Genomic DNA, 24,140 nt, shown 5'->3' with positions numbered 1-24,140 from the left:
ATATGTAATATTTTTATATTTTATATTTGATAATTATGTATGTGGTAATTTACATTGAAGAATTTATCTGCAGCGTCCCCTAAATTATACCACTGTCAGCTTCTTACAGTTCTCCAAACTCTGATGACCCAGAGCTTTATAAACAAGTCTGCCCTTTAAGACCAGCCATGAATGATTGGTGTCCGGGGATGACAGGCAGGACTCCAGCCTGTGATCATCCTGACTCAGTGTTAGGTTTCCTGTGAAGAGACATGGAATGGCCAAAACAAAGAGCCTGGGTGATTTGTTAGGAGACAAATATATTAGTCAAAGCTACTGTTAAGATACCAACAGGCACTGGAAATTCAGGAAACTTCTTAAACAGGCATAATATACAGTGATTCTTGGCAACATATCACATACCTTGTGGTGAACCACTCTATTAACCTAGGTAGAAAGTCCTATGTAGGAGAGTCTTTGGGGCCATCCTGGGAGGGCTGCACTGTCACTGATGAGTTAAGGAAAGCACAAAGGGACCCTAGGGAAAGGCTCATCATTCTTACATTCTAGTTTTTAGTATTCTGAAAGCTGCCCTTTAATCACCTGCTATTGCAAAGGAAGCAAGGCAGGAAAACAACCTGCTCTATTAACACACATGTTCAAATAGAAGAACTAGAGTGAGACTATTAACCCTGCACTCTTGTTCACCTAGAGTCTGATTTTCACAGGATAAAAGGGGTGGTTGAGTTGGTGGGAGAGAAGGGAAGCAACAGAAGAGGGGTTGTGATATGTGTCAGAAACCCGTCTCTTTCTTCCAATGCTGGTTCCCTGTCTTCAGACTGCCCACATTTCTGACACTGTCACCAAGAGGAACCCAACCTTAAAGGGAAGCAAAGTACCATACACACTTGACCACAAGTTTTATTTGGGAAGAGTTGCTAATTGTTAAAGCTACAAGCAAGATCCTTTCAAAATTATAGTTCTAGAGACCTAGTAGTTTCAGAGATCCCAGTGTTCAAAAGTATATTTCAAAATTAGTAACAAAAACAATCCCACACCACAAGGAAAGAGCTCTTCGATTGGTTTGGAATGTAGAGCCATCAATTTCAGCTGCTCTCAGAAACAGGCCCACCACTTCCCTGGAAATCAGGTGGAATGGAGTCAATGCCCACAGGAGGAAAAAAGTCTTTAAATAATTTAAAATTAGCTACTTGGACATTATCCAATCCTTAGAAAATACAGTAAGATAACAAGTCCCAGGGGCGGGGTACATGGTACAGCACCAGTTTCACAGAGAGCTTATGGGATCCTAGGGTCAGCAGTTGTTGGCATATGGCATACAAATAAAAGCAGTCACCAGAAGCAGGTAGAGTGCTGAAGGGCAGAGTCTCTGCCAGTCCCACCCAGCCTTTGAACTTGCTGCAGCAAAGGCTGTGTTCTGCGGTATCTTCGGGATAACATTTGCAACAGTTAAAAAACAAAAACAAAATCCTCCAACATTATTCCCCAGAAAGTCCACGTCTGCCAAGAAAGAGGAACCTAGTCAGGGTTCCCATGGGGGACTCCGCCTCCCATCCACTTCTGTCTCCACATGATATAAGACATCAGCCAGAGTATGTTCTACGACGGCACCCCAGCCCATGTCACTCATCTGTGGGAGGAACCAGAAACAGAATTAAGGTGATTAGAATAACTACAGCAAGTAAAGATGCTGAAGATACATGCGGACATTTTTAACGTTACTCACAGGGTGGTAAGTGAGATCTTTTGGAGGATACTTGAAGCATGGTCCAAAGTTAATGGAAACCTAGGATAAATTCAATTTAAGCAGACATGAACAAAAGAAGAATACAGTGAAAAATTAATGGAACATGGGAAATTTTTCTCTTTAAAGGTAGCTGTGATATTCAGGGTATTACTGGAACTAATGATATATATTAATATTGCTAAAAGTGGTAAACATCTTAATGTCCATCAAGTATTAGGTAAATAAAAGATTTGTGTTGATTTCTGTTTATAACCTGAAGATTTCCTTATTTTACTCCCATGATGCCAATTAACAGACTAAAAATACATGGAAACTTCCAGGCATTACCTTTTCAAAATCACTTCAAAAAAACCCTAACAGATTCTAACAATAGTCCCCTTCATGCTGAATCATATTTGTAATAAAATCAATACAAGCCACAGTTACAGACTAATGATGGTAGGTTATCATACACCAAATTGGCTTATGTACATATATGCTGTATATCCTTTACACTGAACAATAACATTTACCACAGTACATTCAAAGGACAAATGTGGAGCACACTAACTGCACGACCTTTATCCATACGAGCAAATACTTCCTATAACACCCAACTGTTTTGGAACATATAGTAACAATCAGAAAACATTCCGATCTTACTCTTAGGCTATTCAGATTTCTTTTTAGAACTCAATCAATGGCTCCTTCATCAAAATCATTCCCTCAAGTTCTGTTCACAGGATAACAGGTGACACATACCGTGCAGCTCTTATACAGTGAGATGGCTGGAAAGTAGACCCCCTCAAAAATATCTTTGTAAGCCACACCTTGACTGACACCATTTTTATAAAATATTATCTGAAACAAAAAACATGGTTTTACTTTAGAATTTAAAAACAGAACAAACTACGAAAGAACTCCCTTGGAGAACCCTTTAGAAGTGCTGCCACCACACTGGTAATGTATTCCAAGAATAGCATACAGTTTGTGTAATAACATCTTATATAATAAGATTTCTGAGCATACTTACATGCACTATTCTAGTTGGTCTTCAGGTTTATTTGCTTTCTGCATTCCTAAGCTACTTAGGAATCAAACAGTTCTACGTTCTATTCATTATACTGTATTTATAAAAAGTAGTTTGGTCTTCTACTGATTCCTTGGAATTATACCCAGTTAAAGTTACTTATTTGTCCCCTTCCCTTGCCTCAGGTTCTCATGTCTGCACTTCTACTTTGAAAATCTCTTAGGATATTCTGTGAGTCTCTCAATCCTCGTTTTCTTTGTCCTTTATCTCCCAAAACTATCCTGTATATTCTCTCTTAACCACAATACATGGACTTCAGGAACCTTTTCTGAAGTAACTTTATCTGTCTCTTCTTCCTAGAAAGAGCTATCTTTTCCCTGGCTGTACAATAAATCCTCACTTAATGTTGTCAATGGGTTCTTGGAACTGTGGCAAAATGAAATATATCAAAACCAATTTTACCATAGGCTAATTGACATAAACAAAAGTTAAGTTCCTACAGTGTCTCATCAATATTATAACCAAACGATACTTGAGGACCTGCTGTATTATCTGGGTCTATCATCCTTAGATCTATTAATTGCTTCCTTTCACTATTTTTTTCCTAAAACAATTGGAACCCTAGTTTTTGGTGTTTTTTTTCTCTTAGCTTCTATTTTCATTAGCTTCTATTATTGACCCAGGTGGCTTCACAGCATTTTAGTGGAAAAATGTTTCCAGCTCAGAACTTTCTTCCTTCCCTTCCCCTTCTATTTTTTGCTCTGTGGCTGGTCCAGTAGTGCCAGTCCTTCTCTGATTGTGCTATAACCTTGGGCAGACATGTTTCCAATAACCCTAGGAAAGGGAGGGAGGGAAAGTTCTAGGGGACACCGAATGAGCCATTATAGTTCTAGCTGCCTCTGGGTCACGTGACAAGGTCCCCTCCTCTCCGACTCCAGTGTTTCTCCCTCTGTACCAAGAATAAATATCTCTGACTTGCTTCCTCAGTCACTTATAGATTTCCTTATTAAACCACTGACTTTACCTTTTCTCTATAGAGTGTTCCTGAAAGAACCCTGGTCATGCCTCTAATAGTGGCAGCACGGTAGCACATAGCACAAACACAAATGTAGGCAGAGAGTGAGCTCCCTCTGCTGCTCGCTAGCTGTTAGCAGAAAATCCCTTCATTCCCCTTTGAGCTTCCTTTTCCTCACTTTTCTAATTAGGGGGTTGGTACCCATCTTCAGGGTCTTCTAGTTTTGACGTTTTTGTGTCCATGACTCACCTCACTATGTGGAGTCTGCTTTAGGCTCTTCTCTGCTTTATCCACAAAGTCTTTTTCTTCAAAATACAAGTAACTCTTGAACTTTATCAAAGCCTTGATAGCCAAGAGAGAAAGAAAGAGAAAAATGGCTCATTGAAGCATCAGCTACATCACACAAATAGCACTGAGTCATGTGCTGTGCAACAGAAATTAAAAATCTTTCCAGAATTAGCTTTGCAAAATTTTGAACTATGTGCTTCTTAAAAAGTACCAGATGGCACATGTTTGTTAAAACATTTTCAAAACATGCCTGTATGAAGATCTGTGAGGAAAATACATACATATAAATACATACACACTCTCACCACAACAAAATTGGAGCAACTAAAATTCTCACTGGTGGGAATGGAAAGCCTGGCAATTCCTTATAAAACTAAACATACAACTACTCTATGACCCAGTAATTCCACTTGTAGGTGCTGACCCAAAAGAAATGAAAACATGTTTACAAAGAGATTTGTTCAAGAATATTCACAGCTACTTTATTCATAATAGCTCCAAACTGGAAACAGCCTAAGTGTCCATCAATGAGAAAATAGATATGTTATATTAATATTTCAATGAGGCTGGGGAAAAAATAGGAAGACAGATAAACACACTGTGGTATATTCATACAATGAAATACTATTCTGTAGTAAACAGCAAACTACAGATACATGCAACAACATGAATTTCAAAGGCATTGTGCCAAATGATAAAAGTCAAATATAAGACTACATATTTCATAATTCCATTACTAAGATCAAAAAGTAGCAAAACCTACAGAATTATGATATGAAAAAAAAAATTCCAAACTACAGCTGCCTCTATGGGGGTGGGAGCGGAGATCAACAGGGAAAGGACATGAGGGAACTTTCTGCCATGATGATAGATTTCTATGTCTCCATAGCAGTTTGGGTCAAAATCAAATTTAAGTGTATACATACTTGAAATTTGTAAATTCCCTTTTATATAAATTTTATATAAAAATAAAAACTAAACAAAGGTTGAACTCTAGTTAATGATATGCATTCTGAAGAACTTGGAGGTGAGTGTACTGATGGTTGCAATTATTCTCTGATGTGCATTTAAAAAAGACGAATGGATGGATGGGTAGGTGGAGGAATGAATGGATAACATATTAATGGTAGAATCTAGGTGATAGATATTTATACACTGACTTTTACATTCTTTCAGCTTTGTTATATCTGAAAATTCTCATAATGAAATGTTGGAACATATAAGAATGGTGGGTCAGCATCACAGGAGGCCATAGGTTATGGGACTATCTCAGGAGGACAAACTTACCTTATCTTTATAAGTATCAGGCAGTGACTTGGCTGTCTCTGTATCTTCAGGAAGATTGATATAGAATCCTAGGACATCTCCTTGTCCATAGCCAGAAGAGTAATGTTTGCCAATGGATTGGTGGAACTTGGTTCCCTTTTTGCTCCGCCAAGAATAGCTAAATTTATCATAACCTAGGGGAGCTTGAAGGTTACCTGTCTCAATAAAAAGATATACAGGAAGTCAGAGGACTGCCATTCAACTCTGGTTTGCTAAAGCAAAATATTCTCCTTTTTTGGGAGGGGAGAGGGAGAGGTCATCTATTTTGCAAAATTGCTACAAACTATTTTTCACAAGCAAAGAATTATAAAAATATTCTAGGAATTGCAAACCATCTAAATCCTCAGGAACTGAATTTTATGGCCACAATTTGATCAGCTCAAAAACTGTAAAGCTTAGCCAGATGGTCTATATCTCTCTCCTTGCTTTGATGTCCACACTATATTGCCACCTTACCTAACGGCTGGGACCAACCCAGTCTAGCAGCAGTGTCTGGCGGCATCTCATCCACCGTGATTTCAAAGTACCAGGCTCCTTTCCGTACCCCATGAGAAGCCCGTACCATAGAGTAGCCCTTCTCTCCAACTACAGTCAGACGGTCATCAGAGATCTTTAACTGGGGAGCTGCAGTGATGGAGATAAAAACAAAGGTGGCAACTTATTTGAGGTACTTGGAGACAACTGCCACAAACACATGAGTTCCTTACACTCCAGTAAAACAAAATGAAAGATCAGAAATAGCAGAGCCTATTCAAGTTTTTCAGGTGGATCCAATAATGTTCATTTTAGCAAAAAATCCAATTGAAAATCATCTGCTGTATTTAGTGTCATGTCTTTTAAGTCTTCTTCAATCTGGAACAGTCCCATCTTTCTTAAATTTTGATGACCTTGATGCTTTTGAAAATTAGAGGCCATTATTTTATAGGATATTCCTCAATTTGGGTTTGTCTAGTTCCTTATGATTCCATTCAAGTTATGAATCTTTGACAAATATCCCAAAGATAATGCTGTGTTCTTCACACCGCATCCTGTCAGGTGGCACATGATTTTAATTTGTCCCATTACTGGTGATGTTCACTATGATCATTTGGCTGAGGTGGCATCTGCCCAGTTTATCTCTATAAAGTTACTTTTTCTCTCTTTGTAATAAGTGTTTTTAATATCCTATTCTATCACAGACACTTGGCCTAGCTCAGCTCCACCTAATGGCTTTAGGACTGAATTGCTCAAGAAGGGGTAAAGGAAGAAGTAGTTGTATTTGAGAAGTTAGAATTTGCCATATACCTAAGAAAGTTCTGTTAATCAACATGCGTTTATTAATTAATAAGCATTTTGCAGGGAGATAAAAAGGTATTTGAGAAAAATCAAGGAAATCTGATTATGAACTGAATTCAGACAATAGCAGCAAGGAATTATCTATTTTGTTAAGTGTAATAATAGCATTGTGGTTATAAAAGAAAATATCCATACTTTTTGGAAATGCATATTTTTGCAGTATGCAAGGAGGTGAGATTTTCTTAAAAATTCAGAAAATAAAGAGACAAAGAAATAAACAGATAAAGCAAATATGGCAAAATCTTGACAATTGTTAAATGTGGGTGAAAAGTATTTGGAGATTCACTGTACTTTTGTGTGTGGTTTGAATCTTAATTTACCATGAGGCCATTATGTAAGATAAGGGGACAACTTAAAGTGGGAGAGTACTTCCGGGCTGTGTGGGTTGATTGATTTTATTAAGGTAGAAACAATGCCAATCCAATTAAGACTTAACTGAGAAAAAAGCATTTGAAATAGTGTTTGTAACACTCTAGAAGTTGTCTGAATTCTATCGGAAGAAACACAAAATTTAGATTAAGTAGCTTTTATAAAGGCCTTTGTGACTTACAAAGCACTTTCATAGGCAGGTGGGCAGGCAGGCGGACTCACTTAAACACTCACAACTACCATCTCCATTGTGCTGATGGAGAAGCCGATTACATGGCCTTTTAAGATCCATCTATCTGGAATTTGCATTGATACTCCAGAAAAACAAAAACAAAAATTCATGAAGTACATTCTTCTAAAAGTAGTAATTTAAATTCACTTTCACATTCTAAAGGATAATGAATGCTATTTGTTAATAACTGAATAAATTATGTCATTAAAAGAACTACTATATACTAAAGAGTTTTGCATGACAAAAAGTCATAAAGACAACTGACACACTGGGAGAAAATGTTCACAGCGCATACCGCAAAGGACTAATATTCCCAATATATAAAGGTACAAAGGAACAAAATCCCAATAGAAAAATGGGAAATAAAAAAACACAAACAGATAATTCCTGAGATAAGGACTCTTAAACATGAAAAAATGTTCAAACTCAAAGAAATACAAATTAAAACAACACTGAGATACTACTTCTCACCTATCAGACCAGCCAGAATTAAAATATAAGACAACAAATTCTGTTTGCGAGGCTGTGGGAAAACACTCTCTATATTGCTGGTGGGAATGCAAATTGGCATAACCTTCTGAAGGGAAATTTGACAATATCTAACAAAACTACGTATACACTTACCTTTTGGTCCAACAATTACAGTTCTAGAATTCTACCTTGAAAATTTACCTCCAACAATACAAAAATACATATACCTGTGGTTATTCACTGCCTCTTTGTTTGTGATTGCAAAATACTGGAAACACTCTAAATTCCCATATGTAGAGTGGTTGAAAAAACTATGTACAACATCCACATAATGGAGCATCATGAAGCTAAGAAAAGAAAAAAAATAAGGACGATCTCTTTGAACTGGTCTGAAATAACCGCATGAAGCAAGATGCAAGAGTACAGCATGTTGCCCTTCATATATGAAAAAAGGAGACAAAATACACATGTATCTGCTCATTTATGCAGAAGAAATATAGGAAGGACAAAATAGAGACTAAAGAGACTGGTTACCTATACCATGTTTCCCCGAAAATAAGACATAGTCAGATAATCAGCTCTAATGTGTCTTTTGGAGCAAAAATTAATATAAGACCTGGTATATTATATATTATATTATATTACATATTATATTATATTATACATTATATTATATTAATGATATACTATAAGACCTGGTCTTATATTATAATAACATAAGACCGGGTCTTATATTAATTTTTGCTCCAAAAGACGCATTAGAGCTGATTGTCCGGCTAGCTCTTATTTTGGGGGAAACACAGTAGGAGATGGGTGGGAAAATGTGGAAAAAAGCGGGGAAGGAAAAGGGGGTAGGGTAGTGAGGAGGTAGCGACACACTGAGTAAACCTTTTAGTACAACTCTGTCAGAACCATAGTAATGTTTCACATACTCCGCCCAACACACACATCCCAAGATGAGGTAGAACCCCAAGTCAAACACCAACAAATGAACCTAACTGTATCACAAATGAGTATCACAAACCAGTGTGGTTGTCCACAATGAAGGAGGAGAGCAAAAAAAGATCTAACCCAAATTAACAGTATCGTGATGGGAAGGCTAAAGACAAAAAGCTGGACAAAAATGCTATAATCAGTTACTGAATGTGTCTCACAGAAGTTAGCAATTCTTAAAGTGTGCATGTTAGAAATGAAAAAAAACACAAGTAAACATATGGTAGATGTTTAGAGTTAGATCTCTTACTGTCGGAGACAGAAGTTACAAATAAGGAAAGGTGGAAGGCTGGAACAACCCTGTGGTGTTTGACTAGAATCCAAGGTGTCCAAGGTGTAAACAGTATAGCAGTATAGATACCGGGAGTGCCAAAAAAATGTATACAAGTGGACACTTTGGTCAATGTTGCTCAAGCAGTAGTTAGCTATAATCAGAAGTGCCTGGATGTTCATGGTAACCACTGTGAGCACCTCTTGCAATTGCAGAAGTCAAATGTGTATTTATTCATCTTTTGGTATAGGTATATACTGAGTACTACAATTTTAATACAGTTTTCCTTTCTTAAAATGTGTATACATGTTTTTGGCACCCTCTGTATATATGTGTCAGTTAGTATACATATATATTTCCTACCTCTGTCCACTGAGGGGGTCTAGAAGTGACACTCAGTAACAGTGAGCATACCTAACACAGTCTTAATTCCTAAACCCCATTGTCTAATCCAAGGAGCCAGGGCTCCTAGAAGTAGCTCATAGTTGGCCTGGAGCATGGAAAATACCAGACGAGCTAGAAACATCTTGTAATACCAGAAAACAAGGAAGTACTAAAGAAAAAAGAGAGAGAGAGGGAAAGAGAGAGGCTTATCAAAAGAACACAGGAACCAGCCTATTCAAGAAGCTCCTACAGGCCAAAGATGGAATAATTTGAGCAACAAAATAAAGTGTATCTCACATAATAAAATAAATATCTATGAGTTCACACTGATATAAATAATTAAGTAATAAATGGAGAAGAGAAGGAAGAAATTAAAAAATCATCAGGCAAACACCACATTAAAAAACACTGCAGACAAGATTCACTGATGGATGCTAAAATTAATGGGCAAAACTTCAGAGAAACAAGTTATTTGCATAGCCTCAAAGCATCTTCCCCCAAGATATTTATTAACTACAAAGGGAAAGACAGTCGAGAAAGCCAGCAGAAACCACCTTAACCAAATGATCATGGTCAACATAACCAATAAGACAGTACAGATATCATAAGCTCCGTGAGATGATATAATGAAGACTCATTTCTGTGGTGTTTTTCAAAAAACTGCATAACCTCCATTCATGAGAAAAAGACAAACTCTCACTGAGAAACATTCAACAAAATAACTGATTAATACACTTAAAAAGTGTCATGGGGCCGACCCGGTGGCTCAGGTGGTTGGAGCTCCGCTCTCCTAACTCCGAAGGCTGCCGGTTTGATTCCCACATGGGCCAGTGGGCTCTCAACCACAAGGTTGCCAGTTCAACATCTCGAATCCCGCAAGAGATGGTGGGCTCCGCCTCCTGCAACTAAGATTGAACACGGCACCTTGAGCTGAGTTGCCTCCAGGATGGCTCAGTTGGTTGGATCGCGTCCTCTCAACCACAAGGTTGCTGGTTCGACTCCCACAAGGGATGGTGGGCTGCGCCCCCTGCAAATAGCAACAGCATCTGGACCTGGAGCTGAGCTGCGCCCTCTACAACTAAGACTAAAAGGACAACAACCTGAAGCTGAACGGCACCCTCCACGACTAAGACCGAAAGGACAACAACTTGACTTAGAAAAAAATCCTGGAAGCACACACTGTTCCCCAGTAAAGTCCTGTTCCCCTTCCCCAATAAAATCTTTTTTTTTTTAAAAAAAGTGTCATAATCAAAAAAACAAGCAATGCCTGAGGAACTGTTGAAGGCTGCAAGAGACTACGGAGAAATAACTAAACGCAATATGAGATCCTAGGAAAGAGGCAGTACTGGAAAAATTGGTGAAATTTAGATAAAGTGTTTAGTTTTATTAATAGCATTTACCAATGTTCATTTCATGGTTTTGGTAATTGTACCTGGTTGTGTAAGATGTTACCATTAGGAAAAGCCTGATGAGAGACATATACTATAAACTATTATTTTTACAACTTTACCATAAGCTTAAAATTAGCTGAAAATAGAAAGTTTTAATAAATCATATATAGAATAGCTTTTTATAGAAAGACAAAAAAGGAAACTCTGGCTAGGTCTACAGATGCGGGCGTGGAGGAGTGGTTATAGACTGACATGTATACCTAATTCTAGATTGGACAAAGCTGATGACAGTGGTTCAGGGTAACACTGGGTCCAACATGAACATTAATACCTTACATACCTCGATCATGCAGGGCTAACAAAACCCGTTCATACAAGCAGGCTCTGTAGAGGTCGCCAGGAATAGGTTTTCCTGCCCAGCAATCAAGTTCAAGCTTCTCAGGGTCAGGGGCGTGGGGATCAGGCTCAGCTAGAATATACCGATAGCCATCTTTGTTAAACGGGTGTTCCAATGGGTAGCCATGAGGGGGAAGGCGCTGAGCAGAAAACAAAGGGTCACTGCAGAAAGGAAAGAATAACATCAAGAAACTAAAACCCCTTCTAGCTCAATTCTGTAAGAAAAGCTTCTGATTTATTAGATTTCAGCTGGAACACAGCAACTTCACAAATGCTTTTCATTATTTAAACGGGTCATCCTGCCCTTTGCAGGCAAAACAGGGAAATGAAAAGGATTCACTTTATTTATTTATTTTTTTTTTTCAATTGCTATATTGTTTTTTTTTTTTATTAGTTTCAGGTGTACAAGACAAGGTAATACTTAGACGTTCATCATTTATATCCCTCACACTGTGAACCCCCCTCCCCCCATCCATTATCCCTCCGACCTCACACTGAGCCATCACATTATATATATAAAATTATAGTTGGCATTCATTAATGTTTAGCTTCTGGTGTACAATGCCATGACCATGCATCCACATTATCTCTGAGGTGATCTCCCAAATAGGACGCATGTCCATCGGATACCCAACAAAATCTTTACAACATTATTGGAAAAGGATTCACTTTAGCAAAGTAGTTTTGGTTAAATTACTTTAGTCTGTAAGGGTATCTCTGAGAGTGAGCCAGTACATCATAGGGAAAAATGGGAGAGGAGGAATGAGGGCAATTTCCTTTAGCATATTTATTATTATAAACTAATAAACAGAAATTCAGCAATATGAGCACTTACGATCTGTTGTCTAAATAAGAAATGACCTGGATTTCATCACTATTGAACAAAGTGACGGGAAAAAGCATGCGAGGGGAGAGGCAGAAATTTTAAGGAGCCAGCCTTCAATATTGGTTTCACTCCCTCTCCCCAACCTAGCCTTTCTGAAAATGCCTCACTATAACTGTACTCCCCAGGTAAATCAACAGAGTGCTGCTCCAGGGCTGGTTTATGTAGCGCCAAGTTTGTAAAACAGGGTATCTAGCCTGGGTTTGTTTTACCCTTCCAAGTCCTCAAGATTTGAGACAGGCTTTTTAACCTCAGACATTTGAGCTACTGAAGAGTATGGCTCTTTTCCGAGGCTTTGCCAGCACCAAAGAACACCCTGAAAGTGGCGAATGGGGGTGAGTGTTCTGCCTACCTCCGGGCTTTCTTGGTGGTCCCTGTGGTCCCTCCATCTTGCTGTTTGCGCTTAGCTCCTCTTCCTTTTCCACTGCTTCCTGCTGCAATTCCCCCTTTGAAGAGAAGGCATATTACTTTTAATGAGCTGTGACAGAAGCACCACATAGAAACGGAAATTCCATGGGGACTAACACTCCCGTCGTGCATTTGTGTAACACTACAGGAGAATTTCCTTCCCAAAAGCATACTGGATTTCACCCTGGTTCTGAATGAATCTGCTGAGTATCTCACAGCATAGAACACTGGGTTCTGGCAGTAAGCTCAACCTTCCTTTCTTAGTGAGCAGCAACTACTGGTACACTTACTGCGACACAAATGCAATTTCACTCATTCAGATTCCAAACACCCACAGCTAAAGACAATTGCATGGATAAAGTTGTTTTCTACCCAAGTCAATAAAAATATCCATAGTGCTCGCTTCAGCAGCACTAACACTAAAAATATCCATAAAGAGAGACTATCCTCACTGTAAGTAGATGTTCACTTGTCTAAACTACAGGATATACTCGATAAACATAATAAAGGCACAATATCTGCAAAAGCACTTAACTTGAATATCCAACAAGACAAAAGTACATCAGACATGGAAAACAAAAACGGAAGTACTAAAAAGGTGTTTCTCTCCAGTGCCGCTAGGAATCCAATGGTTGCACAAATGAGAAAGAAGGCTTTAAATTTAGTAGGCAGTTATTAGGATTGTGCCAATGCAAATTCAGGTTAGACTAATCTGGCTTGTGGAATTATGAGCAAATATCAACAGGTAATTTACACATTTAATTTAAAAAATCAGCTATATATTAAGCTCACAAGGAATACTACCTTGTGTATTTCTGAAATAGGTATTTGAAATTTTTGTCCACTGCTGTCATTCCTCTCAATTAGTTTTCTTTCCATCTTCCAGAAAATGTCCTTGAACTGCAGAAAAACACCTTTATGTAAACAATTGCATAGAGTGTACTGTGTCTTAATTTGGGGCAAGCCTGGAAATTACCAGCAGTTCTGCTGTAATAAAAAGGATCGAGACGTTGAGGGAAGGTCATATTCTGCATATACAGGACCAGATTTATGCAAAACTTCCTTTTATAAACACATTAGGGATTATTCCTGCGTCTCATAAAAGGTTTAATATCAAATTGTTGTAGTAACATCAGTATTTCTAGTTTGAGATACCTTAATAAAAAAATTACTAAGTTTTTATTGTCATTTGGATTTTAATTATTTTAAGATAGTTTTTGATCCATGTTGAACAAAATAAACAATACTAAGGGGAGTGCTGGCCGTGTTAGGCAGAATATGATAACGTACAGGCTTTTAATTACTAATATTAAACTGGAACTACTGTTTCATATTAAGTGCTATTGCCACCATTTTCACAATGTTTAAAATTTTTAATTTAGGTTTAGCTTCTACCACAACTCAACAAAAAAGCATTTTCCAAACCACAAAATACTTAAGTCTGAGAGGCTGAAAGAAGACAGAGGAGGAATTCACCTCCAAAAGAGGCTCCACCTGTAAGAACAGAAGTGGCACCATGTATTTGTCAGATTTTAACAACTAAATACGGTGCAAAAAGATAAACAATACACTTACCTATTTCCAATCTTAGAATATTAATAACCGAGAAAATTATTACATACTTAAGATGCTACCATTCCAAAAGACAAGTTAGTGATGCCATACTTCAGCTGAGTATCTAGCTACCACCCAGCAACCCCCACTCATTTGATTATCATTAGTAATGAAGGGAATCCTGCATTTAGATGTTACCAACAGAAAAAGCATTCCATAGTAGGTGATCAATACAGACATGGTGTCATGTGAATAAGTTGAAATTTCAGGGCAAGAAAATTAGAAGATGGACATAGGAAATTTAATTAACAGCTGAATTCAAGAAAAAGAGTGGAGAGCAACTGCATCTAAATTAAGTGCTAGTTATGAGGATACAGATGGGAAGTCTAATATAAACACAGTAAACCTGGCCTTAAAATTGTACCTTATTTTATGCTACGTCTGTTTCACTTAAGACCAAACTTTGGTGTAAAGTGACAAAAAGTTCTCTTCCACTACCACCTGTCAAATCCTTGGCTAGCTCCTAAAAATTAAGTTTGGGACTTTAAAGCATCTTATTAAATGTCCAGTTAAGAGTCAACCCAACCCAAAGAATGCCCAATTCTAGGCACATTTGGATTCAACAGCTTACAAATATTTCCTCAATGAAACATTCAAACACTTACCATTTTGATTCCCACTGGTAGACACAGCACTACTTTGTTTTTGGTTGTCATAGGCAGGACCGATGTTACTAAGATCCTAGAGGCAAAAATACTCAATTATGAAGGGAGGCTATATAATCAAACCAATCTGGAAATTCTAATAGAGTGGGAATTGAAACTGACAATCCTAAAGGGTCTGAAACTTGCAGGGGTTCCAAACTTGGAAGCTGCAGGGATCAGCCAGTCACAAGTAAGGCGGGCCTGAGTGTACTAAGATCAAAGTGGCTTAAGAGTGGTAATGAATGGCAATTGGGGGTGGAGGGGAAATAGAGCTGGTGGTGGGGCAACGGCCAACTGGAGTGCTTAAGCCCTGTTTATTCAGCTCCCTGGAGGAATTCAGGCCCAGCATAGTCAGATCTTTCCATTTTACAAGAAAAGACTGAAACCTGAATTTCTATGTGAAATCGTGAATTTTCAATGCTGGCAAATCCAACATCTTAAGGTACAGCTGAAAGATTTGACCTCCTAAGATGCCAAATGTAACCCCTGCCAATGAGCAAAGAGTGGACATTTTCTTTTTCCTCATGTTATTCTAGATATGCAACACAAATTCTTCTTCACAGTAACAAATATTTTTAAGAGCAAGATTTTGAGATGGAAAGAAAATTAGGAATAACTTGGAATGGCATATTTGTGTTACAAATGAGGAAACTAAAGTTAAAAAATATAAGAATAATATACAAAGCCGTAACATTCTGGGGAAGAGCCAGAGCTAAAATACTCGTCTCCTGGTTTAAGGTGTTATTTTTTTCCACATGTAGCAATAACCGTTTATTTGGAGCCCACCATGTCACTGACATGTAATTGCAGTGTGTTACATGTGGCAAATATACAAATGTAAAAAAACCTGATTCCCTGTCCCCAAGGGATCTAAAATCAAAAGGGAAATAGAGAGCACGTTAATGTACCTGATCCAAAAGTCCAAATTTTGGATAATCTTCTTCTGGGTCCTTACTCCCAGGATCGGGGTGCTCCTTTACTAAGAATACGTCTCTTTCTTTACTCTGAAAGGAAACAGTATTTTAGTATCACTGGAAATTTTACACTTAAAAGAAGTACTGAATGGATGAGCAACCACCAACTCCAATTCCTAGGTATAATCTCCAAAAAGACAGTATTGTTTTTTCCTTTGATTAGAAAATTAATACATGATCATCAAAAAATGAGAGCCAAAGTCCTTCATAATCCCTCCCTAGCCCTCACAAAAGTAAGTACTGTTAATAGCTTGCTGTTGATTTCTCCCCAGGTGTTCTTTAATTCTAAGGACAATAATGTTTAGAACAGTGTTTTTTTTTTTATAAATCAAAGAAAAAAATTGTCTCCAATTTCAATAGAAAATTATACTTGCCAAAAAAAAAAAAAAAGACAAAGAAAATTATACTTGCAAGCAGTGGACAAAGGTTTTCGGTGTCACATAAAATCACCATTGGGTGATGTTCACGTAAGACACAATAGGCAACTTACTGATTTTTTAAGAGCGTAAAAACTATTGATAGGTATATCTCACTCACCACAATTTAACACTAAGTTGTTCTCATTTTCCTAGTCATCACATTCTTTCAGTAAGACTAAAGAAAATTTATTACAAAGAACACTGCTTAAACATCGAGTCCAGTCAATTTTAGTCTACTTACCATCGTTTTAACAATGTTATTTGGCCAAGTCATTTTCCCAGGTCTCTGTCTGGTCGTCATGCACTCCCAGTATTTATCAATAAATGGTATGATATCCTAATTTTATAAACAAAATATATTAAGACTTTTATAGTTGGTTTCAGAGTTACACTCACAAAAAAAAAGAAAAAAGGAATAAAAAGGAAAAAACTGCATGTTTAGTCTTAATGATTGAACACTACATAATTGCATGCAAACAACATATAGATTGTGGGGAATTCTGAACAAGAACCACGTTTCCCCGAAAATAAGACCTAGCCATACCATCAGCTCTCATGTGTCTTTTGGAGCAAAAATTAATATAAGACCCAGTCTTATTTTAATATAAGACCTGGTCTGATATAATATTACATAATATAAATTTTAAATGTCATAGCAGACCAAAAAAAAAAAAAACCCAAAGTAAAATAAGTACAGGAAATTTCTAGATTACAGACAAGAGACATTACAACTAAATATAATGTGTAATCCTTGATCAGATCCTGTATGGAGAAAAAAACTATGAGGGATACTGAGAAAATGTAAATACATACTGTATATAAAAAGATACAAATTGTATATATTAGTTGTACTGTATCAACATTAAGTTATTTTAGTCTAATCAGTGTATTGTGGTTATGAGAGAATATCGGGTAAAGCATAAGATCTGTAATTTAGTTTCATACAGCCTAGAAGAAAAATATTGATGGGGGAGATAAAGCAAATGTAGCAAAATATTAACAAATGGCAAGCCTAAGTGAAAAATAAACAGATGTTCATTGCACTATTTGAATTTTTCTGTATGTTTGAAAAATTCAAAGTAATAACTTGTGGAAAAAATAAAGTCAGAGGAAAAAAACAGCACACCTTTTTTTTAAAGCACTTTTAATATAGGGGAAAAAAGGAGGTCGGGAGGGAATCCTCCGATAACTTCTTAAGCTTACAAGATTAAGTCCTAGTTTCTCTGTTTAGTAGAAAGGACCCTTGCCAAAGTCTGATCCTGACTATATTGATCTCACTATACACCCTAAACCAGTGTTTCTAAAACTGTAGGTCACAAACAATTAACAGGTTATAAAATCAATTCTGTAGGCGAAAACTAGCATTGACTAGAATAGAAAATATCAGAGTGCAGAAGGAAAAAGATCAGGTGTTAAAAGTTAGGTGAAACTTTTGTTTCAGTTTTAAATGAAAGTGGGTAGGTATAAATGTATACTAGATCACAAAGTAAAATCCATCATTTAAAATTTACTTTATTTTCATATTTCTTACCATGAATGACAGTAGGAAGGACTTACGGATGGGTTAAATGTTTAATTTTGAATCCTGATTTTAGTCATGCAGTTTTTCAGTTTAATAATAAAAGATAATTCTTTTAAATACAAAGCATGGATAAACTGACCACCTTTCCCCGACAAAATCTGTGACTGGTATCTGTAACAACAGCTAAACTAGGCTGAGAAGGTTCACCTCAAGATCTACTAATTATTAATTATGGACTAGACAGTTATTTGCTTCTATAACACCAACCAAAACTATTTAAGGATTCATTCTACTAAGCTAAGCCAAATGACATAAGGTACACACACTGGGAAGTTAGTAAATTATATGAACCTAAAAACAAAGTAACCACTGAACCCTTCAGTCATATTCATAAAAATTGGAGAGGAGAGTAATGATTGTTAAATAGCAAATGTAGAAGTTCCACCTGATTCTTTGGCATAATTGCAATTACATGAATGCCTTTTCTACCTTGTCTTTGGAGAACATGGTTTTTGGATGTTCATCCTGTGTTCGGGACTGCCATGTTAGATTGGCCAAAGCACTAAGGCACATTTCCTTCAAGTCTATCAAAAACCAAAAGGAAGAAAACGTTATCTATAATACTAGATCCTTAACGAAAGAATATTCAACTATATGGTGTACAAATTAACAACTATAGCAGCAAAAACGTTTAATCTGAAATGGACCATAGCAATTATTGAGCTAAACCCCAATGTAACTTCTAGCATCTACCAGGCAAAAGTTTCCTGATTCTGCTAAGCCCAAACCTTTTTTCTTTCCCAGGTAACTAGAGAACAATTCTTATGCAGGACTCCAGAGTTTATTCTTACTTGCTTGCTTCCGGAGGAAATAGGTATTCCCACTATGATGGCACACATTGCAGTGAAAACTGTAGTTGGTCATGAAAGGTAGACAAGATCTGTAGAACAAATTATACAAATTAGTGTACTTCTGAATACACACTTCTTTATGAGAAGTACACCAGTTAACATTAGATAATATTAATATATTAATAGAACCTTAAACTTAAAAAGGTCATCCAAATCAAAACAGGGCTTGTATTTTTACAAATACCTGGATTTTTCGGTCACAAATATTTTAATAAGACATTATCCACCATAGTGGATAATTCAGAATCTGGAAGCTTCTCACTGGCACCTTGTCCAGGCCAGATTATTATAGTTTTGGAGCACCTAAAAAAAGTATACTAGGCCAGTTGTGGAAGAAGACGAAGTAGTCTCTTTAATATCTTTATATTTAAATATCTTTCAATATCTCCTTAAAGTGCCAATAATATTGTTGGAAAGGGTGGACAGAATGTATGAAAAGATTAAAAATGTAAATTATTCAAGAAGACAACACAGAAGTCCTAAAACTTGCTTCATTACCAAATGAATCCTACAGATGATAATTAGTCTGTAAGAACTTAAAGGACCCAAGTAGTAACTTCAGATTTAAGTGCAAGGGAAGAATTTTTTTGAAGACTTAAGTTATGAACTAGATTTGGGAAGAGTCACTTTCTTTTCTATAGGTGAACAATGTATAGAAATGAGAAAGTGCAAACTAGGTGCCAGAGAGGCAAACTGGTATTAACAAGTTTGTCCAGCAGAGAGGATTTGTCAGGCATATGGTAAAAAATGAGACTTGAAAAAGTAGGAAGTATAAGAAGACCTTACACATCAGGTGGAACTGGATTTTTTCTGTGGGTAATGGGAACTCCTTAAAGGGAAGCAGCAGCACGGTTACAATGGTGTTAAGTAAGAGGATGGGTTTGAAAGGGGAACAGATTAGAAAAAGTAAATGTATATAAGAAGCTTTTGTAGCAGTTCTAGCAGAAGCTAAATAAGGCCTCACCTAGAGTAATATTAATAAAAAAGGAGGCGTGTGGAGTGGGGGGATGGGCAGGAAGAGAAAGGAGATCTAACCACTAAGACGGCTTGTATCATAAAGAGGAAATCTCCTAAGAGGGAGTTCATGGGCAAGAGAAGAGCTGTCTGTTTGAAGACAAGAGGAAGAGGCAGAGATTGAGGAACTGATGCATTAGAGAAGGAAAGTGTGGTGGTGATTGTACTGGATGACTAGAAATGCACAGGGAGAGCTTAATCCTGAAAAGGAAAAACAGAAAAATAAAAGACCGCTTTGAGTTGGAAGAGAAGACATCAAAATAAAGGCAGGTTTTTCTTGGACTCTGTAGCAACTAGCTTAAGGTATCCTCAAAAAGAAGGGTTCCTAAGTATGTGTCCATTGTCACCACTCAAGCAATTAAGAAACATTTTTATGAATGTCAAGATTGAGTTCCCTTACGTTTACTTCTCTCTAGAACCCCTTCTGTTAAACAGCCTGTTGATAAACTCATTTACAGAAGGCAAAGCCTCATACCAGAGGTAGGTAGGTATTAAAATACAATCAGGTATTCAGAGCAGCCTTTTCCATATCATACTAGCTCACTTCTTTCCTCTTAGCCGTAAAAGATAATACTGTCCCACTTAGCTGGGCTTTAGGTGTAACTTCTCAAATTCAGGTACAAATTGGTCTCTACCAAAAGTCTGAATTGTGGTTTGATTTCTCCCTGGATTGCTCCAAGTTATCTCTCTGGTAAATTTCCTTTCCTAGGTTCTGTCTATCCAAATCAATTCTCCTGGGCCAAAGTGGCCAGATTTTAGGTTTTTAAGTGACCAGATTTGCTTAGCTTGTTTATTTTCTCTACAGATCTTTCCATCAAGATGGATTCTTGGGCTCATAATACCAGCATGGGCCAGGGAGCTGTGTCCTACACAACTAGACTGAGAAACAAGGGCTTGAACCGGAGTGGGGGATGGCGGAAGAAAGGGGGGGGGGGAGATGGACTCTTTCTTCCTGATCCTTCAGTACTTTTCATTCTTTTGTAAACACTCTATCCTAAATCACCAGTCACATGTTAATTGCAACATCAGCATTTCTAAAACCCACTTTAACGTTTTAACTAAAAAATACACAACAAATTATAAAGGTCAATTTTTTTCACAATCCCACCCAAGGGTATTAATTTAATAACGCAGCTTTATTTTGAGGTAGTCTTGTCTAAATTTACTTGTTTAATATAGACTATAAGGAACACCACAGAGAACTAGCAGCACATTTCCATAGACATTGAATCAGTAATTATCACTTGCTAGCTGTTGATAAGGAGCCTATCATTTTCAATCATACAACAACTTAAATTCACTAAGAGAGATAAAAGATCAGAAAAAGGTTTTGCTGAGGAGAGAATGCAGGATACCTAAAGGGAGTGAGTTGGGAGCCAAAAGCTAAAAAGGATGGCTCAGGCATGAAGAGACTGGCCGTCTCACATTTTTGACATCAAGCCCATCAAGCACCAGCCCTTTCCCCCAAATCTACAACACTAAATAAAAGGTTTAAATGCTACTGTCTCAAATTTGTTTACATGTCCCTCTCAGTGGGTAGAACGCCTGCTCAGGGTCTTCAAACAATTCCTGATTCAAATCCTCCTACTCATTGAACAAGGTTTAGAAACACAGGAAATACCGTGCATTTGTATTTGCCTACAAACTAACTAATTGTTGAACATGTTGAGAGCTATTTTACAAAGTGATTCTCACAAAGACAACAAAAAATACTCACGAGGTGTCTATACCAAAGGTGTCTGCCGTGAACCACTTTGTACATATCCCACACTGCAGCTCTACTTCTCCCAGCTGCCGGCCATTCTCTTCATCCACCGACCCCGCTTGAGTGTCCATCACCTCCGAAGTATCCCCAGCACCTTCCTGTGTCCAAAGCCATTAGAGAATCAAGTCAGGTGATCTGATTGTATTTTTGACTCGCTTGAAGACTTAAAAAAAAAAAAACACACACACACAAATCCGATTGTGCACGGCAAATATCCAAAACGAAATACGTACTAGTGTGTCTTTCCCATTAGAAGACTCTGTCTCCAAACCACCACTTACGTCCACAGAGTTTGCATCCCTGTAAGATAATGAAAGCACTCGAGTGTTCAAGAGAAACAACCCTCCAAACGTCTATGCCCAAAGATAAGGATCAAAGGACTGCTGAACTGCACCCGGCCTTTTTCAGCTCCGCCCGTTCTGAGTCTCGAAGCCCAGGGTGAGGAGGGCCGTGGGCACAGGGACGCCTACCAGGCCCTTACAGACAAAATCTCCGTGGGATGGACTTGGGCCTGGGGTAAGTTCATCACAGAGGGGCAGCTCTCCCTCCCACCCGGTTTCAGAGGGACCGCCCCTCCTTCCAGTCTGGCAGCACCAAGTGGGATCTTTGAGGGGTTCCAGTTAGGGGACTGAGCCATCCGCCCCCTGCCGGGGTGCCACGGCGGGACACAGGACCCCAAACTGGGCTCTCGCGGACCGTGGACGGTGAGGGAAGGGGCGTAGTCTGGGACACGCTGCAGAGGGAACGGAGCAAGCGGGGGCGGGACTGCGGTCCGGTAGGGGGGCCGGGCGAGCCGTTGGCTGCAGGGCTTAGGGTCGGAAGGGGTGCGCGGGAGGGCTCCCGGGAGCCGCGGGATTCCAAGAGGGGCGGGCCTCTCGCTCCGTGCCCTTCTCCGGCCTCAGGACATTTTACCCGCTTTCGGCCTCTCCAGAACTGGGCTCCGCTGCCGGAGCAGCAGATGTTCCCTCTCCGGCTGGAGCGGCTGCTACCGCTACCGCCGGCTTCGTCTCCACTTCCTCCGTCGCCGTTGCATTCGAGGTCGCTGCCGGGCCGGGTCCTGCACCCACTCCGGGGCCGGGGCCAGTTCCCGCCGCCGCCATCACTGCCGCCTCCGAGGCTTCTCGCGAGAAGACTGTCTGTCTCGCGCGAGTTGCTGACCGATGCTGTAATCTTCAAATAGTCAAGGCTCGTGGTAGGTCCACTGCCTGCCGGATGAATGCGCACTCCTGGCCCACTGGAAGGTCCCGCGGGCAGGCAGAGGTGGGCGGGGTCCTGGGGCTCCGAGCGCCCCCAGGAGGAGCCGGCGGAGGCGGCCCGAGTATTCGCTGGCTTTCCTGTAGGACTTCAACCGTGTTCCAGGGGTGGACGCTGTGCATTTTCGTGACCCAGACAGGGAATCACCGCGCGGATGAGGCGCCTTGAGAGCACTGGCTGCCTATGGACTTGAGCGCTGTGTGTGCATTGCAGACGTTGCTCCCCGTTCAATGTCCAGAAGGACGAGCACTGACTGCCCCGCCCCAGAAGGAGTTTGTGGCACTGCCTCAGTGATCTGCCACTTGGAGCACGTTTCCAAGTCACGATGGGAGCCTAGACAGTCTGAATCCGCAGCCTCAGCTACGCATTCGGGGGCCGGGAAGGGGATGTGGATGGAGTATCCAGGAGGGAGAAGCAAGAAGCATTGTGTGTTCTAGAAGCTGCAAGCCGCTTAATACTGTAAAAGGAGGAAATTGAAGCCCGAGAGTTAGGAAACCAGGTGCTGGCGGACTTGAAGAGTGTAGAGAAGTTTGGTCCTTGGAGAAAGGAATAGGTAGGGACTAAAGGTAAGAACTTGAGGAATCAACGACCGTGTTGGTAGGTGAAATCATTGGGGTGAGTGGAGTCTTCAGAGACACTGTAGTCAAACTTAAGTATTCCGGCCCGCACAGTTTTCAGGAAATCACTGTTTACAACCTAATTCCTAAAAAGTTGTCTAAGGATACACCTTTCTCTCACGTTACAAAAGAAAGGCCCACCTCTCTCCAATCCTGAATCTAAATCTTACTGTGATGTATTGCCCCAGGGCCATACAGAAGAACAACTGGAAATATGTCGATATTTTGATTTCCCAATTGGTTCTCAATTATTTGTTTTCAACAAAATTGAAGGATGACTTAATTTTGAGTTACCAGCTGATAGATTATTTTAAAAATTGATGATGATAAATGCTAAAAGTAGTGGGTGAAACTTTAAGAAGCAGGATACTTGCACAGACTCCAAGTGTCTCCCCTCAAATATTTATGGTATAGTGGTGGTTTTTGACATATGGCCACAAAATCTTTGACGCTCTTTCCTCCAGGCAGTGGAGCTTTAATTCTCCCTCCTCTCTAGTGTGTGAGATGAACTTAGTGACTTGGTGGTGGTCGATCAACATGTGATTTGGCATAGACCTTTGACGGAGTTCAAAGAGTTGAGTTCTATTGATTCAATAAATCCTAGAAGGGAATCTGCTTATTTATGTAAACAAAGATTGTCAGCTCTTAACATCTATAAAAATAAAAAATAGGAATAGAATTGTTGCTAATCCTGTTTCATTCTAGCAATAGTGATATTCATGCACGGACATATGGATTAACTGGAAAAATAAATTCTTAGTCTCATCAGAGTTTCATCTCCAATAAAATTTTATGTTTAATTATCCAAATGTATAATATATTTATTTGATCAATTGTATACTAAATTGACAATGCAATCAAGAAATATTTTAACTCTAGAGCCTTATG

General features: G+C 38.8%; 1 protein-coding gene across 2 annotated transcripts; it reads right to left on the bottom strand.

Moving 5' to 3' along the window:
* Positions 1-1,148: 1,148 nt before the first annotated feature.
* On the bottom strand, positions 1,149-22,807 carry ASH2L (ASH2 like, histone lysine methyltransferase complex subunit). Of its 2 annotated transcripts, XM_081046797.1 has the most exons (17): positions 22,294-22,521; positions 21,615-21,681; positions 21,334-21,479; positions 18,543-18,631; positions 18,181-18,275; positions 16,411-16,506; positions 15,685-15,780; positions 14,738-14,813; positions 13,995-14,012; positions 12,463-12,556; positions 11,172-11,389; positions 5,842-6,009; positions 5,347-5,540; positions 4,021-4,113; positions 2,489-2,587; positions 1,727-1,786; positions 1,149-1,630 (listed from the first exon to the last, which is right to left on the bottom strand). In XM_081046797.1, exons 1-17 carry the CDS (start codon positions 22,479-22,481, stop codon positions 1,523-1,525), a joined length of 1,905 nt encoding a protein of 634 aa, XP_080902923.1. In that variant the 5' UTR covers positions 22,482-22,521; the 3' UTR covers positions 1,149-1,522. The 2 variants fall into 2 exon arrangements, with proteins under 2 accessions (XP_080902923.1, XP_080902922.1); XM_081046796.1 differs by lacking the exon at positions 13,995-14,012 and having other exon boundaries at positions 22,294-22,807.
* Between the last annotated feature and the right edge of the window lie 1,333 nt (positions 22,808-24,140).

Source organism: Rhinolophus hipposideros (assembly GCF_964194185.1).
Source record: "Rhinolophus hipposideros genome assembly, chromosome: 4".
NCBI classification, from domain to species: domain Eukaryota; kingdom Metazoa; phylum Chordata; class Mammalia; order Chiroptera; family Rhinolophidae; genus Rhinolophus; species Rhinolophus hipposideros.
The sequence above is the reverse complement of the archived record's forward strand: the minus strand, read 5'-3'. Positions and strand labels throughout refer to the sequence as shown.